The 23,340-nt window shown below is 43.6% G+C and overlaps 1 protein-coding gene across 3 annotated transcripts in view; it reads left to right on the top strand.

The window, feature by feature from the left end:
- Window positions 1-23,340, top strand: part of ATP2C1 (ATPase secretory pathway Ca2+ transporting 1) — a 185,299-nt gene that overhangs the window by 88,644 nt on the left and 73,315 nt on the right. For 2 of the 3 annotated variants that reach the window (XM_073678079.1, XM_073678078.1), the window contains exons 2-4: window positions 12,740-12,850; window positions 15,031-15,147; window positions 15,591-15,680. In XM_073678079.1, coding sequence (XP_073534180.1) covers window positions 12,740-12,850; window positions 15,031-15,147; window positions 15,591-15,680 — 318 coding nt within the window. Of the gene's footprint in view, window positions 1-9,599; window positions 9,684-12,739; window positions 12,851-15,030; window positions 15,148-15,590; window positions 15,681-23,340 lie in introns of all 3 variants that reach the window. The other variant, XM_073678080.1, reaches the window with a different exon arrangement.

Genomic DNA, 23,340 nt, shown 5'->3' on the forward strand with positions numbered 1-23,340 from the left:
TACAGTTTGTTGTCTAGGTTATCAGCCACCACTGCAGTGCTGACAAGCTCATTCCAGTAGAGCTGGTAAACGCTGCTCCAAAGTTGGCTGGAGTGAATTGTTGGCTCCAAATCTGTCCATCTGCAGAGACAAAGGTGCCCCTGCTTGCAGGATCAGAGAGCGCACAAGTTGGGCAGGAGCACAACCGTTCTGTTGGACCCAATTATCAATCAGCAAGCCCGGCGGCTGGGGAATTGGTGCATCCTGAAAAAGATAAGCCAACCCTTTTAAATTTATCTTCAGCAAAGGAAAAGAACAATTTGGCTGAGTCACCTTTTAAAACTCCAGCCTTGGCCTTATTGCTGTTTTGTCTGCTGGCGGATAATTGATTATTGCTTGGAACGATGGTGACCATAGAGGTTAACGTTTCCTGAGTAACAGTATCTGAGGCGATGTTAAACAATAAGCAAAGCGCAGATCTGGCTGGCATTCAGAGTGCAGGGAAAAGGCAGCATGTTATTTGGCTGTTTTCAGAATTTTTTTTTGTTTTGTTCCTTTATTTTTTACTGAAAAACGTTTTTCTTGTCAGTCTGCAATACTAAATGCACTTTTTGTTGACAAATGTGACAGAGAAAACTGGACCCATCTCCTTAAAGTTCTCTCCATCCTGAACTGAACTTAAAGAGAACCTGTCAGCAGGATTTTGCAAAGTAAAGAACACAAACAGCCATATTGGCGCTGTCATACTGATTAAAATGATACCTGCTGGGAAGCAATCCAATTTGTGTTTGTGTGAAGTCTTCATTTACTGATCTCTTCTTACGTCGGGGCGGCCTGTGGTCAGGGTCTTATCTTGGGGCTGGTCCCTTATTGATCCTCCTGTTTGTCAGGTCACTGATGCCTCCTATTATACATATCGTGCCGGCACAATTATTGCTGTGGTCTCTAAAATAACAAAAAAAAACAAAACCCCAAAACATTATCTACAACAAAATGGCGCTGGTGGTGGTTATCCCCCTTGTCTTTAATCTGCGCATGCGCCGCTCACAAATCACTAAACGTATTCCCACCCCACCCACCCAGGTATAATTTTAATCAGTATCACAGCGCCCGTATGGCTGTGTGTGTACTTTACTTTACAAAATCCTGCTGACAGGTTCTCTTCAAGACTAGATGATGAGGCTGGCCTTGGAGTCGCATGTGTTGCAGGCTTTTTCCAGGGCCTCTGTTGCAGATTGTAACAGGGAGGTAGCAATGAATGCTGCACTACTGTTCCTATCAAAATTATGGACCCCACAATGAAACCCCATAGACTCTTACTATCAGGGCTCGCTTACACTGCCGCATAAAATGGCCGAGTGCTATGTGATGTTTTATCAGATGGCACACGGCCCAATGTTATACTATGGGGCAGAGCGGATCTGCTTTTTATTTTCTCATTCCGATTCTGCAGGAGAAAACTATTGAAGCTAGCTGCCAGTGCATCCGAGTATCAGAGCACATGCACCCATACAGGTCTGTGGGTGAATGTGAAAAATTAGTCTGCACTTGGCTGTCATCCAAGTGCAGTCCGATTATTGCGGGCCCAGACAATGGAGAAAATTGAGAAATTAATCTCTAAGTCTTCCCTGCACCTGTGCTGCGATTCAAGAATCGGATCACACTTAGGTGACACTTGGATCAAACTGTGTCAGCGTTTGATTTAAGTGACATGAGCAGAATCGGGCCGATTCTATCTCGATGTGACCCCAGCCTTGGGCTGAGTCTGTGCACAGACTGGCTGCGGGCCTCCAGAGCTGAGCTAGACCGCCTCAGTCCGCACACTGTGGTCCATACTCTGACCATACCACGTTATAAACAGATCGACCAACATAAATAGCATGGATGTGGAGTACAGTAGAAATACGACTTATACTCAACATCCACGATAGATAGCCTACTCAGAGATAGATACAAACACTAGAGAACACCGAGTACATGGCATAAACAGAGAAAACTTTATTAGAAGTAGGAAAAATCTTATTAAAAAGTACAAGTTACAAGTACATGTGAGTTGCGGAGCATATCAAAAAGTAGAAAAAAAAGCCATAGTTGCACTGCAGCTATGGAGACGAAAAGACCATGCAGAAAAAATATTCCAAGGGAAAATCACAATACGATTTAACAAATAGATACGTATTCCCTAAGCGCAGGGCTAACAGGGCCTATATAAATAGTAACACACTGGAATTGGGGACACAGGGTATATCACTCGGGAAGTCAATAAGGATCTGGATACAGACTATGTATATAACAAGCTTCGAGGCATCGAGTAGTGAGAGAGTATCCAGAACATGTATATGCAGAACATTGCAAATAACTCACCAATGTGAATACCAGGGACAGAAAGGCAGAGAGGATGAACTGGCAGGGCAGGAGCGAACAAATGTGGGGCCCGCAATCCTCGACGCGCGTTTCGCGTAAGTAGCTTTTTCTGTATCCAGATCCTTATTGACTTCCCGAGTGATAATACCCTGTGTCCCCAATTCCAGTGTGTTACTATTTATATAGGCCCTGTTAGCCCTGCGCTTAGGGAATACGTATCTATTTATTAAATCGTATTGTGATTTTCCCTTGGAATATTTTTTCTGCATGGTCTTTTCGTCTCCATAGCTGCAGTGCAACTATGGCCTTTTTTTCTACTTTTTGATATGCTCCGCAACTCACATGTACTTGTAACTTGTACTTTTTAATAAGATTTTTCCTACTTCTAATAAAGTTTTCTCTGTTTATGCCATGTACTCTGTGTTCTCTAGTGTTTGTATCTGACCATTCCACGTAGATGTCTGAATTCATCCTTAGTGGCGGTGATTTCACTTTGTCGGCACAGTCACTTTCTCATTTCATGTTCCTATCAGGGCTGTGGAGTCTGTCGGATTCTGTGTCCGTTTTGGTGGAGTCGGAGTTGGTATAAAATGGACTGACTCCAACTCCTAAAATATATAATAAATTGGGTACAGTAGTTCAATGCAGTTTGCTGGGAATATTTTTTTCATAAGAATTTGGGAAAGTTATGAAATGTCCTATTCCTTATTTTGGGGTCTAGACTTTTCGCTGAGATGAAGCTGTGCTACAGTAAATTTATCACTTAAACATGATCCATGTATGAGGGAGTCGGAGTCATGGAAATTGAGAAGTTGGAGGTTTGGCTTGCCGACTCCACGGCCCTGGTTCCTATGTGTTCCCACTCATGCACATTAAATGAAAGTAGGCGGAATCTGATGACTGTCTGATATGTACATTGACCATCCGACTCTCCCCACAACAGATGTCAGGAGAGATGGTGTGAAGACTCAGGGTCTTGAGTTGGTGTAACGCTACAGGGTGAGGGTAAAACAGTGTGGCAATCAGGGCTGTGGAGTCGGTAAGCCACAGTTGCGACTCCGACTCCTGGATTTTTTCTGGGCTCCGACTTCGGCTCCGACTCCTTCATAAATGGCCAATTCGTAACAATAAATTTACTGTTGTAAAATATTAACATCGTGCTTATTCAGTTTCTCACCATCATATAAGTATCAGACCACTTAGAGCAAAAACTATATTTATTAGAATACAATTAGAATATAGCAAATAACTTTTATAAACTCTTGTAAGTAAATATGCAATAAACACTGTTATGCAGTTAATAAGAAGAAATCTATAAATTTGACCTCAGAAAAAGTATTGCCTCTGTCAGATCCTCCTTCATGGATGCCCTCAAATCTGATCTATTTATTTTGAGAGCAGAGAACAACCTCTCTACACTAACTTGGGTTGGTGGCAAAGCAGTAACCACTCGGGCACCATCTCTGACAATGTCAGGATACAGAGGAATCGCTTGTTGCACTGTTTTTTTTGATGAATGGTCAAATTTCTCAATTTCTTTTCGTGCACATGAAAAATTCTGCTGAAATGCACTAGCTGTGTTCTTTGATGGGGATGACTCTTCTTCTATGCGGGAACGCTTTGCACGGTCCTTGTGATCCAAATATTTTTCGAAATTAAATTCTTCATCAGTTGATGATGAGGGTGAAGATGTGGCAGGACGACCAAATTCTTCTTGTTCCTCCTGACTGTTCTGCAAACCTTTCATCCTTACTGCTATTTCAAACAGAGCTTCTTTTCCTTTAGTTAGCTGTTGATCATCTAGAAGAATCCGATGCATTGGGTCTACATAAACAGCTGCCAAAAGAATGTTATTTTGTAATAGTAGCTCCTCTCTGTTTCATTGATGTAGCAATGCCACTTGCAATTAACCCTCCTCTTTGGGACAGGCGAAACATCAGGTTCTTCCACTCCTTTAAGAAAATACCTGGAGTTAAGTCCTCTGCTTGTAATTTTTTAGTCACTGTAAATGGGTGCTCTAGCAATTTTTACAGCTCAGTCACCTAATTCCACTGACTTTCATTTAGCGTCAGTTGAGGGTTAGCCATGTCTACAAGAAAGGTTTTCAGTTCAACCAAGCGCTGAATCATTAAGTAAGTACTGCCCCATCGTGTGGCTTGATCAATAATTGCCCCTTTTCCAGCACGTCTCTTCAAAATTGAGTCAACTTTAGGGGTTCTGGCAACAGTAGCCAATTTTCTCACCTTGCCAATCAGTGCAGCAGCATGTCCTTTTTGCAGACTGTCTCTTATAGCCAGCTGTAGCGTATGCACAACACAGCGCATGTGATGAATGAAAGAACGTATTGACACAGTTCAACAAGATCATCTAAACTATCATGTTGCTGTTCATCTGAAGCAACTTCAGTTTGCTCCTCAGTTACAATACTGTGTTCCTCTATTTCAAACATTTCTGTGTCTGTGGACCCAGAATGTTCTTCTAGCTGCTGGTCACCATCGTTACTCTCATTCATTAGCTTAATAGTACTTATCATATTTGAAGCATTGTCAGTTACGACAGAAAGAACTTGCTCTTTTTTAAGTTCATAGTCTTGCAGAACCTTTTCCACCAAGACCTGGAGAAACTCACTGGTGTGATGAGCTTTGGTGTCTTTTACTGCCAATGTCTTGGTAACTATTTCATTTTTGTCACAAACAAATCGGACATTGATGGCAAAATAGTTCACTCTGTGACGTGTGCAGGCATCCATTTTAAGAAACAGAAAGCATCCCTTGAGAGTTTTTTTAAGTTCTTCCTTTTGTTTGAAAGCTTCTTCGATTACTAATTTTCTAATACTCTCGCTCTCCAGAGAAACACCAAGCTTGCGGGCCATTTCCCCATTCAGACACATAAAAGCTGGTTGTGAAAATAATGAAATGGGCACACTATCCTTTACAACAAGCTCTATGATCTGTTTTTTAAATGTATCTACTGTCATTGTCACAGTAACTTTGTCACTGACAAAATATCTTGCAACTGATGGCTGCAAAGTTCTCTGCTCCTTTGTTTGGCTGGAAGAGCTGGGCACTGGTTCATTGGTTTGGATGCAGTCTTTCTCATCCACTGCTTTCAGTACTTCTGGATGAAAGCGCTGTAAATGTCTCTTTAGATTAGAAGCTCTGGTAGGAGCATTTTTATCTTTGCCTGAATATGCACTGATCTTGGCTTCACAGCATTTGTTTTCGTCTGGATCATTTGTCATACACTGACAGACATAATGTTTTCTATCTTGAGTGATGGTGAAATGTTCAAATACAGCTGATTTAATGTGACGCTTCTTTGACATTCTCAGGTTTTTAATTCTGCATTCACAATCCAAATGACAATTGTTTTTCCTAAAAACAATTGTACAAAATTATTGCCAGGTCGTACAACTGATATAGTGGTCAGTAATACTGTTATTCCTCATGTACTCACAGTTAACTGATGCAAAGTTTGTTGAAAGGATAATACTCCTTACAGTCTTCCTCTTCTGAGTAGCAGCTGTGAGATGCTTGGAAGACACACACCTAGTAAACATCTAGTCTAGAGGAGGAGCTTTACTACTAAAAATTTGCAACACATTTTCACTTTGTTTCATACATTGTAAGTAGGGGGGTTGGGGCAGCATGAGGTTAACCAAGTATAAGATTAGATAAGGGCAGTGGAGAACAGTGACACACAAGAAGTAAGAAATGTCTCTATCTCCAGCATAACTGCTTATCAAATACCCATGATGGTACAACATTACATAGTCTCACCCTTCCTTCTCCACTCGCCTGGGATAGAACAGCTGCGACTTTGGAGACTTCCAGGGCCAACTACCTCAACCAGTGGCCCCCGCTGGTTGAGGTAGTTGGGATTTATATATTAAGCCCCCGTCTCACATAGCGATATCGCTAGCGAGATCGCTGCTGAGTCAAGGTTTTGGTGACGCAACAGCGACCTCACCAGCGATGTCGCTATGTGTGACACTTTGCAACGATCAGGCCCCTGCTGTGAGGTCGCTGATCGCTGCAAAGTGTCCTGGACCATTTTTTGGTCATTGGCCTCCTGCTGGCCGGCACACATCGCTGTGTGTGACCAGCGGGACCAACGATCAGGCTGGTATCCATGGTAAACATCAGGTTACTAGGGGCACGCGCGCACTTACTAACCCGCTGTTTACCATGGATACCACTCTGCTACGGTGCGCGGGAGGTTACTGTTCACCTTAGCAGAGTCGTATCCATGATAAACATCGGGTTACTAAGTGCGCGTATGCCCCTAGTAACCCGATGTTTACCATAGTTACCAGCCTGCTCCTGCTTCAGCAGCAGGCTGGTAACGGGGAGCAGGACATCGTGGACGATATCGCTGCTTCCCTCATCGCTGGTGAGGCTGCCTGTTTGACAGCTCACCAGCGATGTATTAGCGATGCAGCAACGATCCTTGACAGGTCGTATCGTTGTCGGGATCGCTGCTGCATCGCTTAGTGTGACGGGGCCTTAAATCTCAACAGGAGGCAACGCCGCTATGATAGACGTCAAGATGTCTACCAACAGGCTGTGTTTGGATTGTGTTTGCTCTTGATGATCCTGATATTTGCTATTGTTCCTTCCAAGTGCTGAAAATAATAGTTTTAAAGTAAAGCCCCCGTCTCACATAGCGAGATCGCTGCTGTGTCACGGTTTTGGTGACGCAACAGCGACCTCACCAGCGATGTCGCTATGTGACACTTTGCAACGATCAGGAACCCTGCTGTGAGATCGCTGCAGAATGTCCTGGACCTTTTTTTGGTCGTTGCCCTCCCGCTAGTCAGCACACATCGCTGTGTGTGACCAGCGGGAGCAGCGATCAGGCTGGTAACCATGATAAACAGCGGTTTACTAGGGGCACACGCGTACCTAGTAACCCGTTGTTTATCATGGTTACGAGCCTGCTAAAGTGAGCGGTAACCTCCTGCTCACCGTAGCAGAGTGGTAACCATGATAAACAACGGGTTACTAGGTGCGCGTGTGCCCCTAGTAACCCAATGTTTATCATGGTTACCAGCCTGCTCCTGCTTCAGCAGGCTGGTAACCAGGAGCAGGACATCTTGGAAAGATTCTTTCCACGATGTCGCTGCTCCCCTGATCGTTGGTGAGCCTGCCTGTTTGACAGCTCACCAGCGACCACATAGCGACGCAGCAACGATCCCTGACAGGTCGTATCGTTGTCTGGATCGTTGCGCGTCGCTAAGTGTGACGGGGCCTTTAGGAGTAAAATCAATGATTGCATTGCCGATGTGTCTCTGTGCTCCCACATTGCCTGCCAAGAATTCCAGGAGAATCCAAAGTTGGAAGCAGAATTAAAGAGCAGACAGTCACCTCGTCAGTAGAAAAAGTCTATGGAAAACTGCCCCTCTAATGATTGCAAGTATTGTGTTGCTGTCCACTATCATTTATCTGTGCAATTCCATGAATAAAGGGATTGTACAGTGCCATGATGTGTTGTCCACAGGCATTTTCTGGCAAAACTGTTTTTTGCAGTTACAACAAAATGAAAAAAAAAAAAACACACACACCATGGCTGGAACGTGTAAACGCATGGAATACATTAGAAAACATTTTGATTTAAAGTAGGTGTTCCCACTTGCCAACCTTTCTTTATTTTTGTGCCCAATCAATAAATAAACTGAGGAAGAATGGGATCCAGCATGCGCGCGCAAATATCTGTGTGCTTTGCAACAATAAGGTTGTGAAGATCTTGAGTCAGCTCACTGGCTTTACCCATGATGAGATGTTTCTTGTGTGACACTTTGGTAATGAGACACCATTTTATAGACCATCAGTTGAACCAGCTGATGTTATTTTTCACTAAGCGTCAGGATTGGTTTCTAATTACTGATAGATTTTTGCTGGTGTCATGACTTTCCATGGCTTTTTGCAGCTCTTTCTTCATGTGTTCAATACTTTTTCCCTGTGTTATTTCTCATTATTACACATAACTTATGGACATCTATGGTTTAATTTCTTTGCCTCTTTGGATTGGGTTGTTACTGACGTCTGGTGATAATTTCATGTCAGTAGCACCTTTTAGAAATATATTTACTTAACAAATCGGTGACTTGTTCAATACTTCTTTCACCCACTGTGTGTGTGTGTGTATTTATATTGTCAAAATATCTGTTGTAGAGAAACTCTCCTGTGTACTTCAGTTTCTTCAGTCATGAAAGGTTTATCTTTCTAGTCTACATCACAATTTTATTGTGAAGAATAACTTTTCATTGTATAACCCATTTATCTTTTATCAGCAAACTTTCCAATTTGTGATGGGGGTGTGACCACTGGGACCTGCACAGATTCGCTGAAAGTGGGATTTTTATTACGAAATAAGGCTAAATTCACATGTCAAGTAATTATCCTTTAGAACTGATCCAGAAGCAATACATTGACAAAAAAAGTAGTGCAGACACAACTTGAAAATGATCCATTTTTTTTACTTGTGTTGGAAAAGTAAATGTTTACCATATACTACTGGACATGTGAACTTTCAATTAATCATCTATTTGAAACTGATCCAGTAAGCAAAAAACAGATGCTTCTCAAATGGGAGAAAAACTGATGGCTATTTAACAGATCTGTTTTCCATAGACTTCCATGTTAAAAAAAACGGATCCAGTTGAAATCAGTTTTTCTCAAGCAGACAAGTTGTCTGCACAACTTTTTTTATCAACACATTGCTGCTGGATCCATTCTAACTGAGGATTACTGGACATGTGGCAGGTTGCAGTCCCCGTAGGGAATGAATGAATGGAGCGGCGGTTGAGCATGTGTCGTACAGGAATAAAAGTTCCCTAATCTGCCGATCAGTGTGGGTCCCAGAGTACGGACCCTCACCGATCAACAAGTTGATATGTTTTCAACGGATACCCCTTTAACTGACAAGCCTGTTCTGCGAAGCCCACGAGGATGGCACAGCCGCTTTTATATGAGGCTGAAGTTAGTGGAACATGCCAATATGGAAGAGAACCACATTCTAGGACTTTGCTTTAGGTTTCGCTTCAGCTTTTCTAATCTGATCCGTTGTTCCTGGCTTTTCATCATCAGTATCTCTGTCTTTGCTTTTATGGTTCCACAAGGAGAGAGAAAGTATCTGTCTAAATTATCCAGGATGGCAAAGCTGTATGATATTTATTATATTACGTTATACAATGCACCAAACGGGCGACGCGCATCGTTCTTTCTACTTGACTGTTTATTTCCTGTTTTACATAGCACCAACATATTCCCTAGCACTTGATGATAGTTCTCGCACCTGTTCCTGTCACAAGTGGAGCTCATAATCTGATTTCCCCAAGGGTATGTGTACACACTACAATTTTGTGTGAGCCGATTTAGTTTTAACCATCTCTGCAAATAATCGCTTCTATCAAAATTAAAATAAATGTGAAATGTTATCAATATTAAAATTTGCAACCTGTCAAAAATTCCCTACATCTAAACAGTGGTTCATGCGCTGTCAATGATAATCTGATCACAAGTTTGTTTTAAATTTTATAATTTTAGTATGCTGTTTTCTGGAATTAATGTATTCATAAGATATAGAATTTGTTTTTCTGCTATGATTTCTCTATTTGGTTACGCCTGGAAAAAACCTTTAGAAAACTAATAAAGATTTTGAAAAAAAAAATACTATAATTTTAGATCCAGCAGTACAAGTACAGTACCAAGTGGGTCTAGAATACATTTTTGGTTTAGACCAAGTGGTGGTCTTCAACTCTTCATGCTCATATTTTCTTTTTTTTTTTTTTTTTTGAGGACCCCGGCCAGTTGGCTAAAGACTAGATTTATATACAGGGACCCCTCAGGAACGGAAAGGCATAGGAACAAAAGAAAAAAAAAATACACAGAAAATAGTGGCATTTCCGATAGTTAAAAAAACAAAACATATTTATGGCACGTGACCAGTTCTCTTTATGCCCAGAGCTGAAAATAAACCATTGTTCATGCTACTCATCCCTAACCTCCACAACAAGCGATGGCTGCATCTTTTATAATCTATATGTTTGGACTGAGGGCCTGACGATCAGATCAGTAAAGTTACATATTGCCACCATTGTCTGGAGGTGATGATGAATTACTGCTGTATTTTGAATATTTTTGAGCTTTCCTTTCATTAGTATCCCGCTGATTCAGAAATAAGGGGGCGATCATCTTATCTATGTTATTTCAATTTTAACACGGTGTGTGGACAGAGCTCCACAGCCAAGATGTAAGAGCGGAAAATGCAGAGATCATATCTTTACCTGCCGATATTGGAAGCTTTCAGAAATTAAAAGTGGGCTGATATATATGCAGAATTGTTTGATTAAAAAAAATAATACACTGCTCAAAAAAATAAAGGGAACACTCAAATAACACATCCTAGATCTGAATGAATGGAATATTCTCATTGAATACTTTGTTCTGTACAAAGTTGAATGTGCTGACAACAAAATCACACAAAAATCATCAGATTTATTAACCAATGGAGGCCTGGATTTGGAGTCACCCCCAAAATTAAAGTGGAAAAACACACTACAGGCTGATCCAACTTTGATGTAATGTCCTTAAAACAAGTCAAAATGAGGCTCAGTATTGTGCGTGGCCTCCACGTGCCTGTATGACCTCCCTACAACGCCTGGGCATGCTCCTGATGAGGTTGTGGATGGTCTCCTGTGGGATCTCCTCCCAGACCTCGACTAAAGCATCCGCCAACTCCTGGACAGTCTGTGGTGCAACGTGACGTTGGTGGATGGAGCGAGACATGATGTCCCAGATGTGCTCAATCGGATTCAGGTCTGGGGAACAGGCGGCCAGTCCATAGCTTCAATGCCTTCATCTTGCAGGAACTGCTGACACACTCCAGCCACATGAGGTCTGGCATTGTCCTGCATTAGGAGGAACCCAGGGCCAACCGCACCAGCATATGGTCTCACAAGGGGTCTGAGGATCTCATCTCGGTACCTAATGGCAGTCAGGCTACCTCTGGCGAGCACATGGAGGGCTGTGCGGCCCTCCAAAGAAATGCCACCCCACCATTACTGACCCACTGCCAAACCGGTCATGCTGAAGGATGTTGCAGCAAGGAGATTGCTCTCCACGGCGTCTCCAGACTCTGTCACGTATGTCACATGTGCTCAGTGTGAACCTGCTTTCATCTGTGAAGAGCACAGGGCGCCAGTGGTGACTTTGCCAATCCTGGTGTTCTGTGGCAAATGCCAAGCGTCCTCCACGGTGTTGGACTGTGAGCACAACCCCCATCTGTGGACGTCAGACCCTCATACCACCCTTATGGAGTCAGTTTCTAACCGTTTGTGCAGACACATGCACATTTGTGGCCTGCTGGAGGTCATTTTGCAGGGCTCTGGCAGTGCTCCTCCTGTTCCTCCTTGCTCAAAGGCGGAGGTAGCGGTCCTGCTGCTGGGTTGTTGCCCTCCTACGGCCCCCTCCAGGTCTCCTGGTGTACTGGCCTGTCTCCCGGTAGCGCCTCCAGCCTCTGGACACAACGCTAACAGACACAGCAATCCTTCTTTCCACAGCTCGCATTGATGTGCCATCCTGGATGAGCTGCACTACTTGAGCAACTTCTGTGGGTTGTAGAGTCCGTCTCATGCTACCACGAGTGTGAAAGCACAACCAACATTCAAAAGTGACCAACACATCAGCCAGAAAGCATTGGTATTGAGATGTGGTCTGTGGTCCCCACCTGCAGCACCACTCCTTTATTGAGGGTGTCTTGATAATTGCCAATAATTTCCATCTATTGTCTATTCCATTTGCACAACAGCATGTGAAATTGATTGTCAATCAGTGTTGCTTCCTAAGTGGACAGTTTGATTTCACAGATGTTTGATTTACTTGGAGTTATATTCTGTTGTTTAAGTGTTCCCATTATTTTTTTGAGCAGTGTATTTAGAGGTATGGATCAAAGGAGAAAATGTTTTATTAAAGATACCGTCACCTCCTCGTTCTGACTTGTATTGAATAATTGGATGATTTTGGCTCCGAAATGATTTTCTGAAGTTCTGTTAACCATGCAGAAAGTTGGCGTCGCATATTTTTGCTTGTCTTGGCATCCATTCATAATAAATTTGGGCTCTAAATTGGACTGATCAAAATATTCAAATGACTGCACAGATACACCAGTTTCTGGGAGCCAGGTAGCCAATAAATTAGACATTTAGTTCCTAACTTTTTGGATTGTTTTTTTTAACTGTAGTTAATTCTTACTGTCTGGCTACTAAAGCCACCTGGCTCCTCGGGTGGTCCATCTGGCCTCTAAAATCTACAAATTTTCAGCTAAGTAATTTCTTTCATTTATAGCTTCTCATTTTTGGGTTACCCATTTGAACCCATTGTTTGTTCTGCTTCAGGCATCAACATTTCATGATACCTCGACTACTGAAGATGTTACAATGATTCCTGTACTGAGTTCAAAAAGAGCAAGTGAATTGCCGGTCAGTGAAGTTTCCTGGATTCTGAAGGTAAGACAGAGCAACTACTTTGAGAGCCTGATATTATGTTCCTTATATAACATGTATCTATTGTACTTCACAATACCTTTTGATGTGGCCTTAATAAAGCTGAAATAGATATAGTCCTTTTCAAAAGACTTAGTCCAACAGTTAGTTACATACTTGAAGATTCCTTTCATCTCTAGACATTCACATGAAATGAACCACATTAGAGAGAACTTTACTCTCTGACCCCTCAAAACATCCCTGCTTTCCCACCATTGCAGACACACATTCGCCACCTTTCTCTCCAAATCACTCCTCACCATCTGCTTTCTTGACCCCCAGCCTTTCTGTTGTTTATCCCAGCCCTAACCCATTTTTTTTAACCTATCAACATGCGGTCATTATACCCATCCCTTGACCCGTCCTCTAGATCCAGCTGTCTCCTCATATCAATATTCTGGCTTTCCTTATAACTTTATGAACAGCATCTACACTTTGAACCCATTTCCTACCTCTTATCCAACACACTTTTCAACCTTCTACAAATTGACATCCTATCCCACCACTACTGAACCTGTCATATCCAAAGTTGCCATATCTGCCAAAGCCTCAAAGTTACTAGTTACTCTTCCTCACAGATATCATCCATATTTAACACTGTTGAATGCTCCCTCCTACCGCAAATCCTTTCATCCCTTTGGCATCACAGGCCTGGCCTCATCTTGGATCTCATGATACCTTACCAATCGATCATTTAGCTTCTCCGACTTACACACCACTTTCTTGTCTTCCCCCTCTGTTAGTGCCTCTCCAACCTAGGACCCCTACTTCTTCATCAATACCTTTTTGAGACAGCTTATAAGCCCACAGCTTCTAATAATGGGTCCATGCTGATGACCTTCAAATCCACTCCTATGCTGTCCAGAATCCCAGTGTGTCTATCAGCCATATCTTCCTCCCTTTTTGTAAAACTCACCCTGGACAAATCCTATCTTTTACCCATCCCATTTAACAGTTAGTGGCTCTCTACCGTCTCCAAACCTGCTGCTGGTGATTCTGCTCTGTACTTCAAACTACCCCCTGACGCCTTAAAATAAAAGCCTTACGCAAGTCTGCCCTTTCCTCAATCTCACGTCAACAAAAAATAGAGTACACAACCTTATTAGCCTTCTTTGTGCCCTCCTATATAACACCATTGTGCACCTCCAATCAATCCTCTACTTTGCTTTTCCGTTTTTACAGCTACTCCATTTCTGACCTAATCTCCCAAGATCTCCCTTTTTCTCTCCTCTTCACTGCTCCTCACACATCATGTCCAATTGAACTTTTTACCTGTACATATTCAACAACTCGTCAGATTGTCCTCCATGATTGAAACCTTCATACTCAACCTAGAAACTCTGCTCTCCCCTCACTGGCATACAGCTTCTACCATCCACCCCTCCCCCATACCTGTTAAACCTTCTTCACAAGTACAGCAGCCTGGAAATGATGGTGCATTAAAGGGAATCTGTCACCAGGTTTTTGCTACCCCATCTCAGAGCAGCATAATGTAGAGAGAGAGACCGTGATTCCAACAATGTATCATTATTGGACAGCTTTCAATTTTGATAAAATCCCTGTTTTCTATGCTGCCGATCTAGCAGTTCTCTGAATGCTGAGCTCTTTATAACCCCGCCCACACCACTGATTGGCAGCTCTGTCCATGTGCAGTGTACACAGCAAGCTGCCAATCAGTGGTGGGAGCAGGGCTATACAGGGCTCATGAATATGGAGGACTACCTGGCGGCAGGCTTACTAGTCCTCCAGTGATGATCTGCTAATAAAAGTGATTTTAACAAAACTACAAGCAGCCCAGTAAATGACACATCGCTGGAATAAGTCTGTCTGTTACGCTGCTCTCAGATTAGGTGGCAAAAATCCTGGAGAGACATTCCCTTTTTAAGATAAATAATTATTAAACATGTAGGTTATGACATTTTCTCTGCTTCCTTGCAAGAAACAAAGAAATCCGAACTTTAATGCTGCAATAGCTTATAAATTATGGTTTTGTCACAGGAGGCGTCAGTGACATAGTGCAATTTAGAAAAGGGTCATGTCTGCATCAGTTTTGTAAGCAGAATGTATTGATCCCTTTCCCCAGTGCTTTTCACTTCTGTACATAGATTTTCTCATGTTTCATAGCGGTTTTGATTTTACCCCAGGCCGATCTCCAGAGCGGTTTAGCAAATGCCGAGGTCTGTCACAGGCGCGCCTCCCATGGATGGAATGAGTTTGATATCAGTGAAGATGAACCATTATGGAAAAAATATATTGCACAGGTGAGAGACCCATTGTTAAGAATGAGGATGGTTTCATCTTGCACTTCCAATGAGATCTTAATTTGATTTCACATTTCTAGAGAAAAATAAAATAAGGTCCCTACAATTTACAATGCTAATAAAATATTGGGCCATAGGCTCCAAATCATTTAAAATACTGAAATGGTAATCTGCTCACATTCTGAACTTCCGCACCACGAATACAGCTGTCCTATGCGATATCCTAATTACATGGTCACCATGATGGCAGATTGTATATGGACACACAACTGCGTAGCTAACAGTAGCCTGTACGGGTGACGTCCTTATAGCTGTGAATAATGATAAACCTATTTAGTGGGAAAAGACCATGCTAGTTACTGGGGTCTCCAGCGTGAGTTTACTAGACCATTTCTTTCTAATGTCTCTGTCAGCAACCTAATGTGAATCCATTTTCTTTTTAGTTTAAAAACCCGCTCCTTATGCTCCTGCTGGCCTCCGCTGTCATCAGTATCTTAATGCATCAATTTGACGATGCCGTCAGTATCACAGTGGTAAGTTACTAGTCTGTGATGTACATACCGAAGGTGTAATAAAACATTATGCAATCTTTTCCGTTTCCTTATATGAAACAAATGCGAATTGTAAAGCAGCTAAAGCTTATAAATTCTGGTTATACCACAGGAGTCTTTAACGCTTTGCAGTGTAGGAAAGGGTCATGTCTTCATCAGTCATAAAAGCAGAGCATGTTGTTCCCCTTCCCCCAGTGCTTTTCACTTCTAGACATACGGTATATTTTCTCATGTTTAAAAGTAGTTGGCATCAATTTGATGCTGCCATCAGTATCACGGTGGTAGATTACTAGTCTGAGATCTACATATTAAGCATAAATTCACAGCCTGGTTCCTGGGTCACAGACTACCTATGTGCTTTCTTGCCTAATCTTTGCTTGGAGTTTAGCACAATTTGTGATTTTGTTTGTCCACTCACTTTTTGAGGATTGACCATGGGTTCTCTATAGGATTGGGATTTGTGGAGTTTCCTGGCCATAGACCCAAAATTTCAATATTTTGTTCACTGAGCCACTGTCACGCTAGGTGAGGGAAGGACCAAGTGTATGATGATGGGAAAGGGGGGGAAGCCCAACAACTAGGGAAAGGAAGAGTGGAGAACCCTAGGCAGACCTTATAACACCATGACTCCTCTGCCTCCCTAAATAGGTTCCGCACCTATTGCCAAGCAGTTTACCTAATCCCTAACTGTCCCTAGAGCTATGCCTTAGGTAGGGAGTGGAATGGATGAGCACTAGTCAGGCCCCACTGCATCTAAAGACAAACAAGGAAAACAGACCAGGGAAGACACCAGAGAGAAGACAACAATAATACACTAAGAAACTCCAAGTAGACACTAGCCGACTGCTAGTATTCCAGGCCTGAGCAGGGGAAAATAGTTCTATCGCCGGTGACTCTGGAGACGCACCTGAGAGTTTATAGATAGATAGATCTATATCTATATCAAGCAAGGGTGTGTCAATTAGCAGCAGAAGGTGGAGATCACTACTGGGTTCTAGCGAAAAAAAGATACCACTACACTCCAGAGATGAAGGGATCAAGAAGGTGCCTGTAAAGCCAAGCTCAGAGACCACCTACAGCCGGATCCAGAATGACTGTCTGTCAAACCTGATACACCCGTGATAGCCATGTAGTTATCACTTTGCCTTATGATATTGTGCTCCATCCTTGGGGGGGAAAAACATTGTTAATCACCATATTACTCCTGGATCTTTGGGAGAAGTTTCTCTTGGAGCACCTTTAGATACCTTTCTTTACAAGAGGAAAAAGCAGTACAGAAAAAAATGCGCACCTATATGTATAAAAAATATTTCTTGATATAACAATATTCCAAGATTAAAAACAATTAAAAACCAGAGTATCAACAAGGAAATCCAAAGGTAATATAAACCAATAGAGACTCTACTGTATAAGTAATAGTTGGGCACTGACACGACAGAAACTCGCGTCAAATTTAGTTTGATGAATGTTTACAGTAACTAGTGTGACCAGGTGTAAATCATATGCAATTGGATATTGGATACAAACAAGGGAACAATACCCTACTATATATAGAGTGAAATCATGAGAGCCATATAATAGCACAGATGCAGAAGGGCAAACCCATGTTGTATGTCCAAGAGCATAAAATTCAAACAAAATGCTAAAATAGGGAAATAAAACCAATATAATGACCAATGGGATAGTAATAAAAAAAAAAAAAAATAGGATAATTTCAAAATGTGATACAGAAGCAAATATAATATTTATAAGTATAGGTCAAATATACACCATACATACCAGACAGTGTAATAATGGTAAAATGTTATATAAACCCTTAGTCATATAACCATGTATACCAAGGTCACAGTACGGTGGCATAAAGTCCAGATGTATTGTAAGAAAAATATTATTATTAATAATAATAATATTTATTATAGCGCCATTTATTCCATGGCGCTTAACATATATTAAAAAGGGGGTATATGTACAAAAACAATTACAATGGTCTTTAAGGAATTGTGACGGTGACTGGTACAGGAGGAGCTAGGACCCTATCTGCGATGGCTCACAGTCTACAAGGAATGGGTGAGGATACAGTAGGTGGGGGTAGAGCTAGTCGTGCAGCGGTGTGGTGGAGCGATGGTTACTGCAGGTTGTAGTCTTTTCAAAAGAGGTGGGTCTTCAGGTTCATTTTGAAGGTTTGTTGGCGTAGAGAGTTCCAGAGTAGGGGCGATGCACGGGAGAAATCTTGTATGCGATTGTGGCAAGAGGAGATAAGAGGGTAGTAGAGCAGTAGATCTTGTGAGGATCGGAGGTTGCGTGCAGGTATGTACTGGGAGACTAGGTCACAGATTTATGGAGGAGACAGGTTGTGGATGGCTTTGTATGCCGTGGTTAGGGTTTTGAACTGGAGTCACTGGGTAATGGGGAACGAGTGAAGGGATTGACAGAGGAGAGGACGTGGAATAGCGGTGGGACAGGTGAATTAGTCAGGCAGCAGAGTTTTGGATAGATTGGAGGGGTGCAAGAGTGTTGGAAGGGAGGCCACAGAGCAGGAGGTTGCAGTAGTCAAGGCGGGAGATGAGGGCGTGCACTAGTGTTTTTGCAGATTCGTTGTTGAGGAATGAGCAGATCCGGGAAATATTTTTGAGCTGGAGTTGGCAGGAAGTGGAAAAGGGCTTGGATATGTGGTTTGAAGGAGAGATCAGAGTCCAGGGTTACCACAAGGCAGCGAGCTTGCGGGACTGGGGAGCGTGAACAGCCATTGAAATTGATGGATAGGTCAGTTGGGGGGGGTTGAGTGAGAAGGTGGAAAGATGACGAATTCAGTTTTGTCCATGTTAAGTTTTAGAAATCTGTCAGAGAAGAAGGATGAAATATTGGACAGACCTTGTGGGATTTTGGTTAGTAGGGAGGAGATATCGGGTCCAGAGAGATAGATCTGTGGGTCATCAGCATAGAGGTGATACTGAAAGCCATGATACTCTATGAGCTGTCCCAGGCCAAAGTTGTAGATGGAGAAGAGCAGGGATCCTAGAACTGAACCTTGGTGGACACCCAACAGATAGGGGGCGAGATGAGGAGGTGGTGTGTGAGTGGGGGATACTGAATGTCCTGTCTGTTAGGTATGATGAGATACAAGATAGGGCCAAGTCTGTGATGCTGAGAGATGACAGTCTGTAGTAAGAGAGAATAGTCCACTGTGTCAAAGGCAGATGACAGGTCTAGGAGGAGGAGGACAGAGTAGTGTTGCTTGGATTTTGCAGTTAGTAGGTCGATGGTGACTTTAGTCAAGGCAGTTTCAGTAGAATGGTGCAGCTGGAAGCCAGATTGGAGGCTGTCAAAGAGAGAGCAGGAGTAGAGGTGTGAGGACAGTTCAAAGTGGACATATTATTACAGTAGTTTTGAGGCATAGGTGTCACGGGTGTGTCAGAGGTGACAGACAGTCGTCCTGCAGTGGTTTACAGGAGATCTCCACGTTTGGCAATGCAGACAGCTGCCTAGGTAGGAGGCTGTCTTTAGGACCCAGCGACTGCCTCCCTCTGGCCTGGGTGTATATATATCTGATCTCTCCAGGTGGGCGTCGCCGGTAATACTCATTTCTACTTGAAACTTGGCTGAAACAGCATCACGTCCTCTCTGGAGTCTTGCGGTCGTGTGCCCTGTTGGAGTTTCTTCTAAAGCTAAGTTGTTATTCCCTTGTGTTGTCTTTTTTCCCTTTTGTCTTTAGATTGCTAGTGGAGGTTGACTAGTGCTCCTCTCCTTCCACTTCCAGCTATTACCTTACGCCAGGGATAGTAGGGCGAGGCACGCGATCGGCGATAGCTGCGGAGGTGGTATAGGGACGTTGGGGGGAGACAGGGTGACGCTAGTCCGAGACAGGGTGACGCTAGTCCAGATTAGGAGGTCACCTCTTCCCCCTTTCCCTAGTGTCTGGGCTCCCTTTCCCCTCTGTTGCACTCTCACCTGGCGTGACATTAGGAGAGAAGTGATATGGGGCGGCAGCTTGTCAGAGAGGATGGGTTAAGGGAGGGCTTTGAGGATGGGTGTGATGGAGGCATGTTTGAAGCATGAGGGGAAGACACCAGTTGTTAGTGACAGGTTGAAGAGGTGGGTTAGTGTTGGGAAGAAGATAGGTGGGACGGGGTTGGGTCAAATTCACAGGTGGTCAGGTGTGATATGGAGAGGAAAGTTGATCTTCTGTAATGGTGGAGAAGCTGGTTTTGGAGAATGAGGATTGAGAAGGTGTGAGGTGGGGCAGGGGGGACTTTAGGCAAAAGCTTTGTCTGATGGTGTCAGTCTTCTGCTTGATGAATGAGGCAGAGTCTTCTACTGAGATGAAAGGGAGGAGGTGCTGGGGGAGGAGAGAATTGAAAGTGTTAAATAGCTGTTTAGGGTTGTGAGACAGGGAGGATATGCGAGATGAGAAGTATGTTTGTTTGTTTTGCTGCAGTGAGTGTGGACATAAGACACTGTCACACTTAGCGACGCTGCAGCGATCCTGACAACGATACGACCTGTCAGGGATCGTTGCTGCGTCGCTATGTGGTCGCTGGTGAGCTGTCAAACAGGCAGGCTCACCAACGATCAGGGGAGCAGTGACATCGTGGAAAGAATCTTTCCACGATATCCTGCTCCTGGCTACCAGCCTGCTGAAGCAGGAGCAGGCTGGTAACCATGATAAACATCGGGTTACTAGGGGCACACGCGCACCTAGTAACCCTTTGTTTATCATGGTTACCACTCTGCTACGGTGAGCAGGAGGTTACCGCTCACTTTAGCAGGCTCGTAACCATGATAAACAACGGGTTACTAGGTGCGCGTGTGCCCCTAGTAACCCGATGTTTATCATGGTTACCAGCCTGATCGCTGCTCCCGCTGGTCACACACAGCGATGTGTGCTGACCAGCGGGAGAGCAACGACCAAAAATGGTCCAGGACGCTTGGCAGCGATCAGCGACCTCACAGCAGGGGCCTGATCGTTGCAAAGTGTCACATAGCGACATCGCTGGTGAGGTCGCTGTTGTGTCACCAAAACCGTGACACAGCAGCGATCTCGCTATGTGAGACGGGGGCTTTAAAAGTGGTGAGGGACTGTTTGAATGTGATGAAGTGCTCATTGGAGTTGGACTTTTTCCATCTAGGCTTAGCAACCCTAGAGGCCCGTCGCAGTTCTTTGGTTAGGCTGGTGTGCCTGTTGATTGTGTGAGCTTTGGTATGTGTGAGGGGGGCGAACGAATTGAGAGCTGCAGCTCTTTTGGCGCTATATAAAGCTTCAGAAACATCTACATCATGTAAGGAATTGATGTCTGTAAGAGGGAGGAGGGATTCAGAGAGTGAATGTAGGTCAAAGTGTTTAAGATTTCTGCGAGGGTATGAAAGTTTGTGAAGTGGGGATTGTGGACCTGGAGAGGAGAGGCTAGAGAATGTAAGTAGAGCACGTAGTAGATGAAGATGGCATTCTGCAACACCGTAAGTGCGATGAAACAAGAACTTTATTCCAGAAGCACACAATTAAAACATGGAGCTGGGGAAGCGGAGATCCTCATCTCTGCTTCCCCAGCTCCATGTTTTAATTGTGTGCTTCTGGAATAAAATTCTTGTTTCATCGCACTTACGGTATTGCAGAGTGCCATCTTCATCTACTATGTTCTGTACTCAGGATATCTCTTCTTCGGATTGTGCACCTGTTTCTCACAGCGTGGGCTGGCTCCAGTCCGGGTATCTTCTGGTTTCGAGCGAGTGCGGTTTGAATGGTGCCGTTTTTTTGTTCCTTTTTGCTGCTATAGAGAATGTGTAGGTTGTGGTCAGAAAGAGGGAGGGGTGAGTTAGAGGTGTAGACAGGGAACAGGCGGGTGAAGATGAGGTCCAGAGTGTGGCCATCTTTGTGAGAGGCTGCGAAAGACCATTGGGTAAGGCTGAAGGAGGAAGTGGGGGACAGAAGCTTAGAGGCAGCTGATGGGGATGTTGAAGTCACCCATGATGTGATAGTGGGGATGTCAGCGGAAAGGAAATGAAGAAGTAGCCAGGTGGTGAAGTGGTCTAAGAAGGTGGTGGCTGTTCCTGGGGGATGGAAAATGACAGCCGGTTGGAGTGGGAGTAGATGTGCACACACTGCACCTCAAAAGAGGGGAGAGTAACGGAGGGTGGCAGTGGGATTTGGGTGAAGGAGCAGTTATCTGGCAGGAGAAAACCTACTCCTCCACCATGCTTGCCAATGGGGCGGGGGGAGTGGGAAAGGTGGATTCCACCATACGAAAGTGCAGCTGGAGAGGCAGTGTCAGAGGGGGTGAGCCAGGTTTTGGTGATGCAGAGGAAGGAAAGTTTGTTAGTGATGAAAAGATCGTGGATGTAGGAAAGTTTGTTGCAGACGGAGCGCTCGTTCCATAGAGCTCCTGTTACTGGGAATGCTGAAGTGGGGGCTGGGTGGATGTGTATGAGGTTAGAAGGGTTGTGAGAGTTTGTGATGGTTTGTAAATAGGAGGTGGAAGTGACACTGGGGATGTGGTGAAGAGGGCCAGGATTTGGGGAGATATCGCCAGCAGTGAGGAGGAGCAGAGAAAGTGTTAGTAGGTGGGAGCAGGAGAGAGCATGAGGTGGCGGTCTGTGCTTAGAGACACAAAATTGAATGTTGAGGAATAGTTCTGAGGAGGAGGAGGAGAGGTGACTGGGGAGGATTGAGGGAGAGGTGAAGAGTTCATTGCTAGGTGTAGGGATTAGGGGTGGTTATAAAAAGTGAAGGATTATGGGGGTGAGTGTGAAAACAAACACAAACATTGTTTACAATGTCCAAGTATCCAGTTACCTTCAGTTCCAACTCAGGTATAATTCATATTTCTCACACTTAAGGCAATGCACTGCAGACACGTCTATAGCAGACTCCTTGCTACAGAACGTATTCAGCTGTGAATCAGAGGGGAGTTGTCTATGCTCATCTTGATCAGCTGATTAAGGCTAAGCCAGATGCCAGATATTCAAGGGTCAAGTAAACAAGGCCATTAATATGAGTGGGGGTAGTAGTTGTTAGTTGAAAAACATACCATGTGTATGTAGGAGTAGAGGAAGGAAGAAATCAGTATGGGAAAGTTGGGTCACGTACCATGTGTATGTAGGAGCAGCAATATATAAGAGAAGGGCATAAATAAAGGATAACAGACCAAAAGATAAGACAATTGGCATGAAATTTGCCAGCACAATGCATTGAACATGTCTGAGCGAGTCACATCTTATAAATGGTGTGATAATTGGAGCCTGTTCAGATGATGCTTGACATCGACATGGAGATGCCATATGCATGTGGGCCCAGTTAGCCGCAAGGGCCCATATATGAATCGGCCCAACAAAAATAAAATGTATGACTATGAAGAAGATAAAACATTGCATAACATAAAGCATAAACATATAAAACATACTAATACATATAGAAAAAGAAATATGCCCCAGTGACAAATGTTACATAGACCAGGAGAGAGTGGTGCAAGACGTCCTATAGAGCCGAATAAAGTAATACAACGATGCAGTTTGTTAGAGCCTGAAAAGGGTAGAGCAAGACGTTGCGTCACGTGGTGGATGATGTAATTAATAATGTGAAGAATAAGCATGTAGAGTATATGAAAAAAACAACAGTAAAAAGAAGTTATGTTAATATATTCATAGAATA

Source organism: Phyllobates terribilis, unplaced genomic scaffold (assembly GCF_046119375.1).
Source record: "Phyllobates terribilis strain yellow unplaced genomic scaffold, ASM4611937v1 Scaffold_4__5_contigs__length_816908805, whole genome shotgun sequence".
In the NCBI taxonomy this organism is placed as follows: Eukaryota; Metazoa; Chordata; class Amphibia; order Anura; family Dendrobatidae; genus Phyllobates; species Phyllobates terribilis.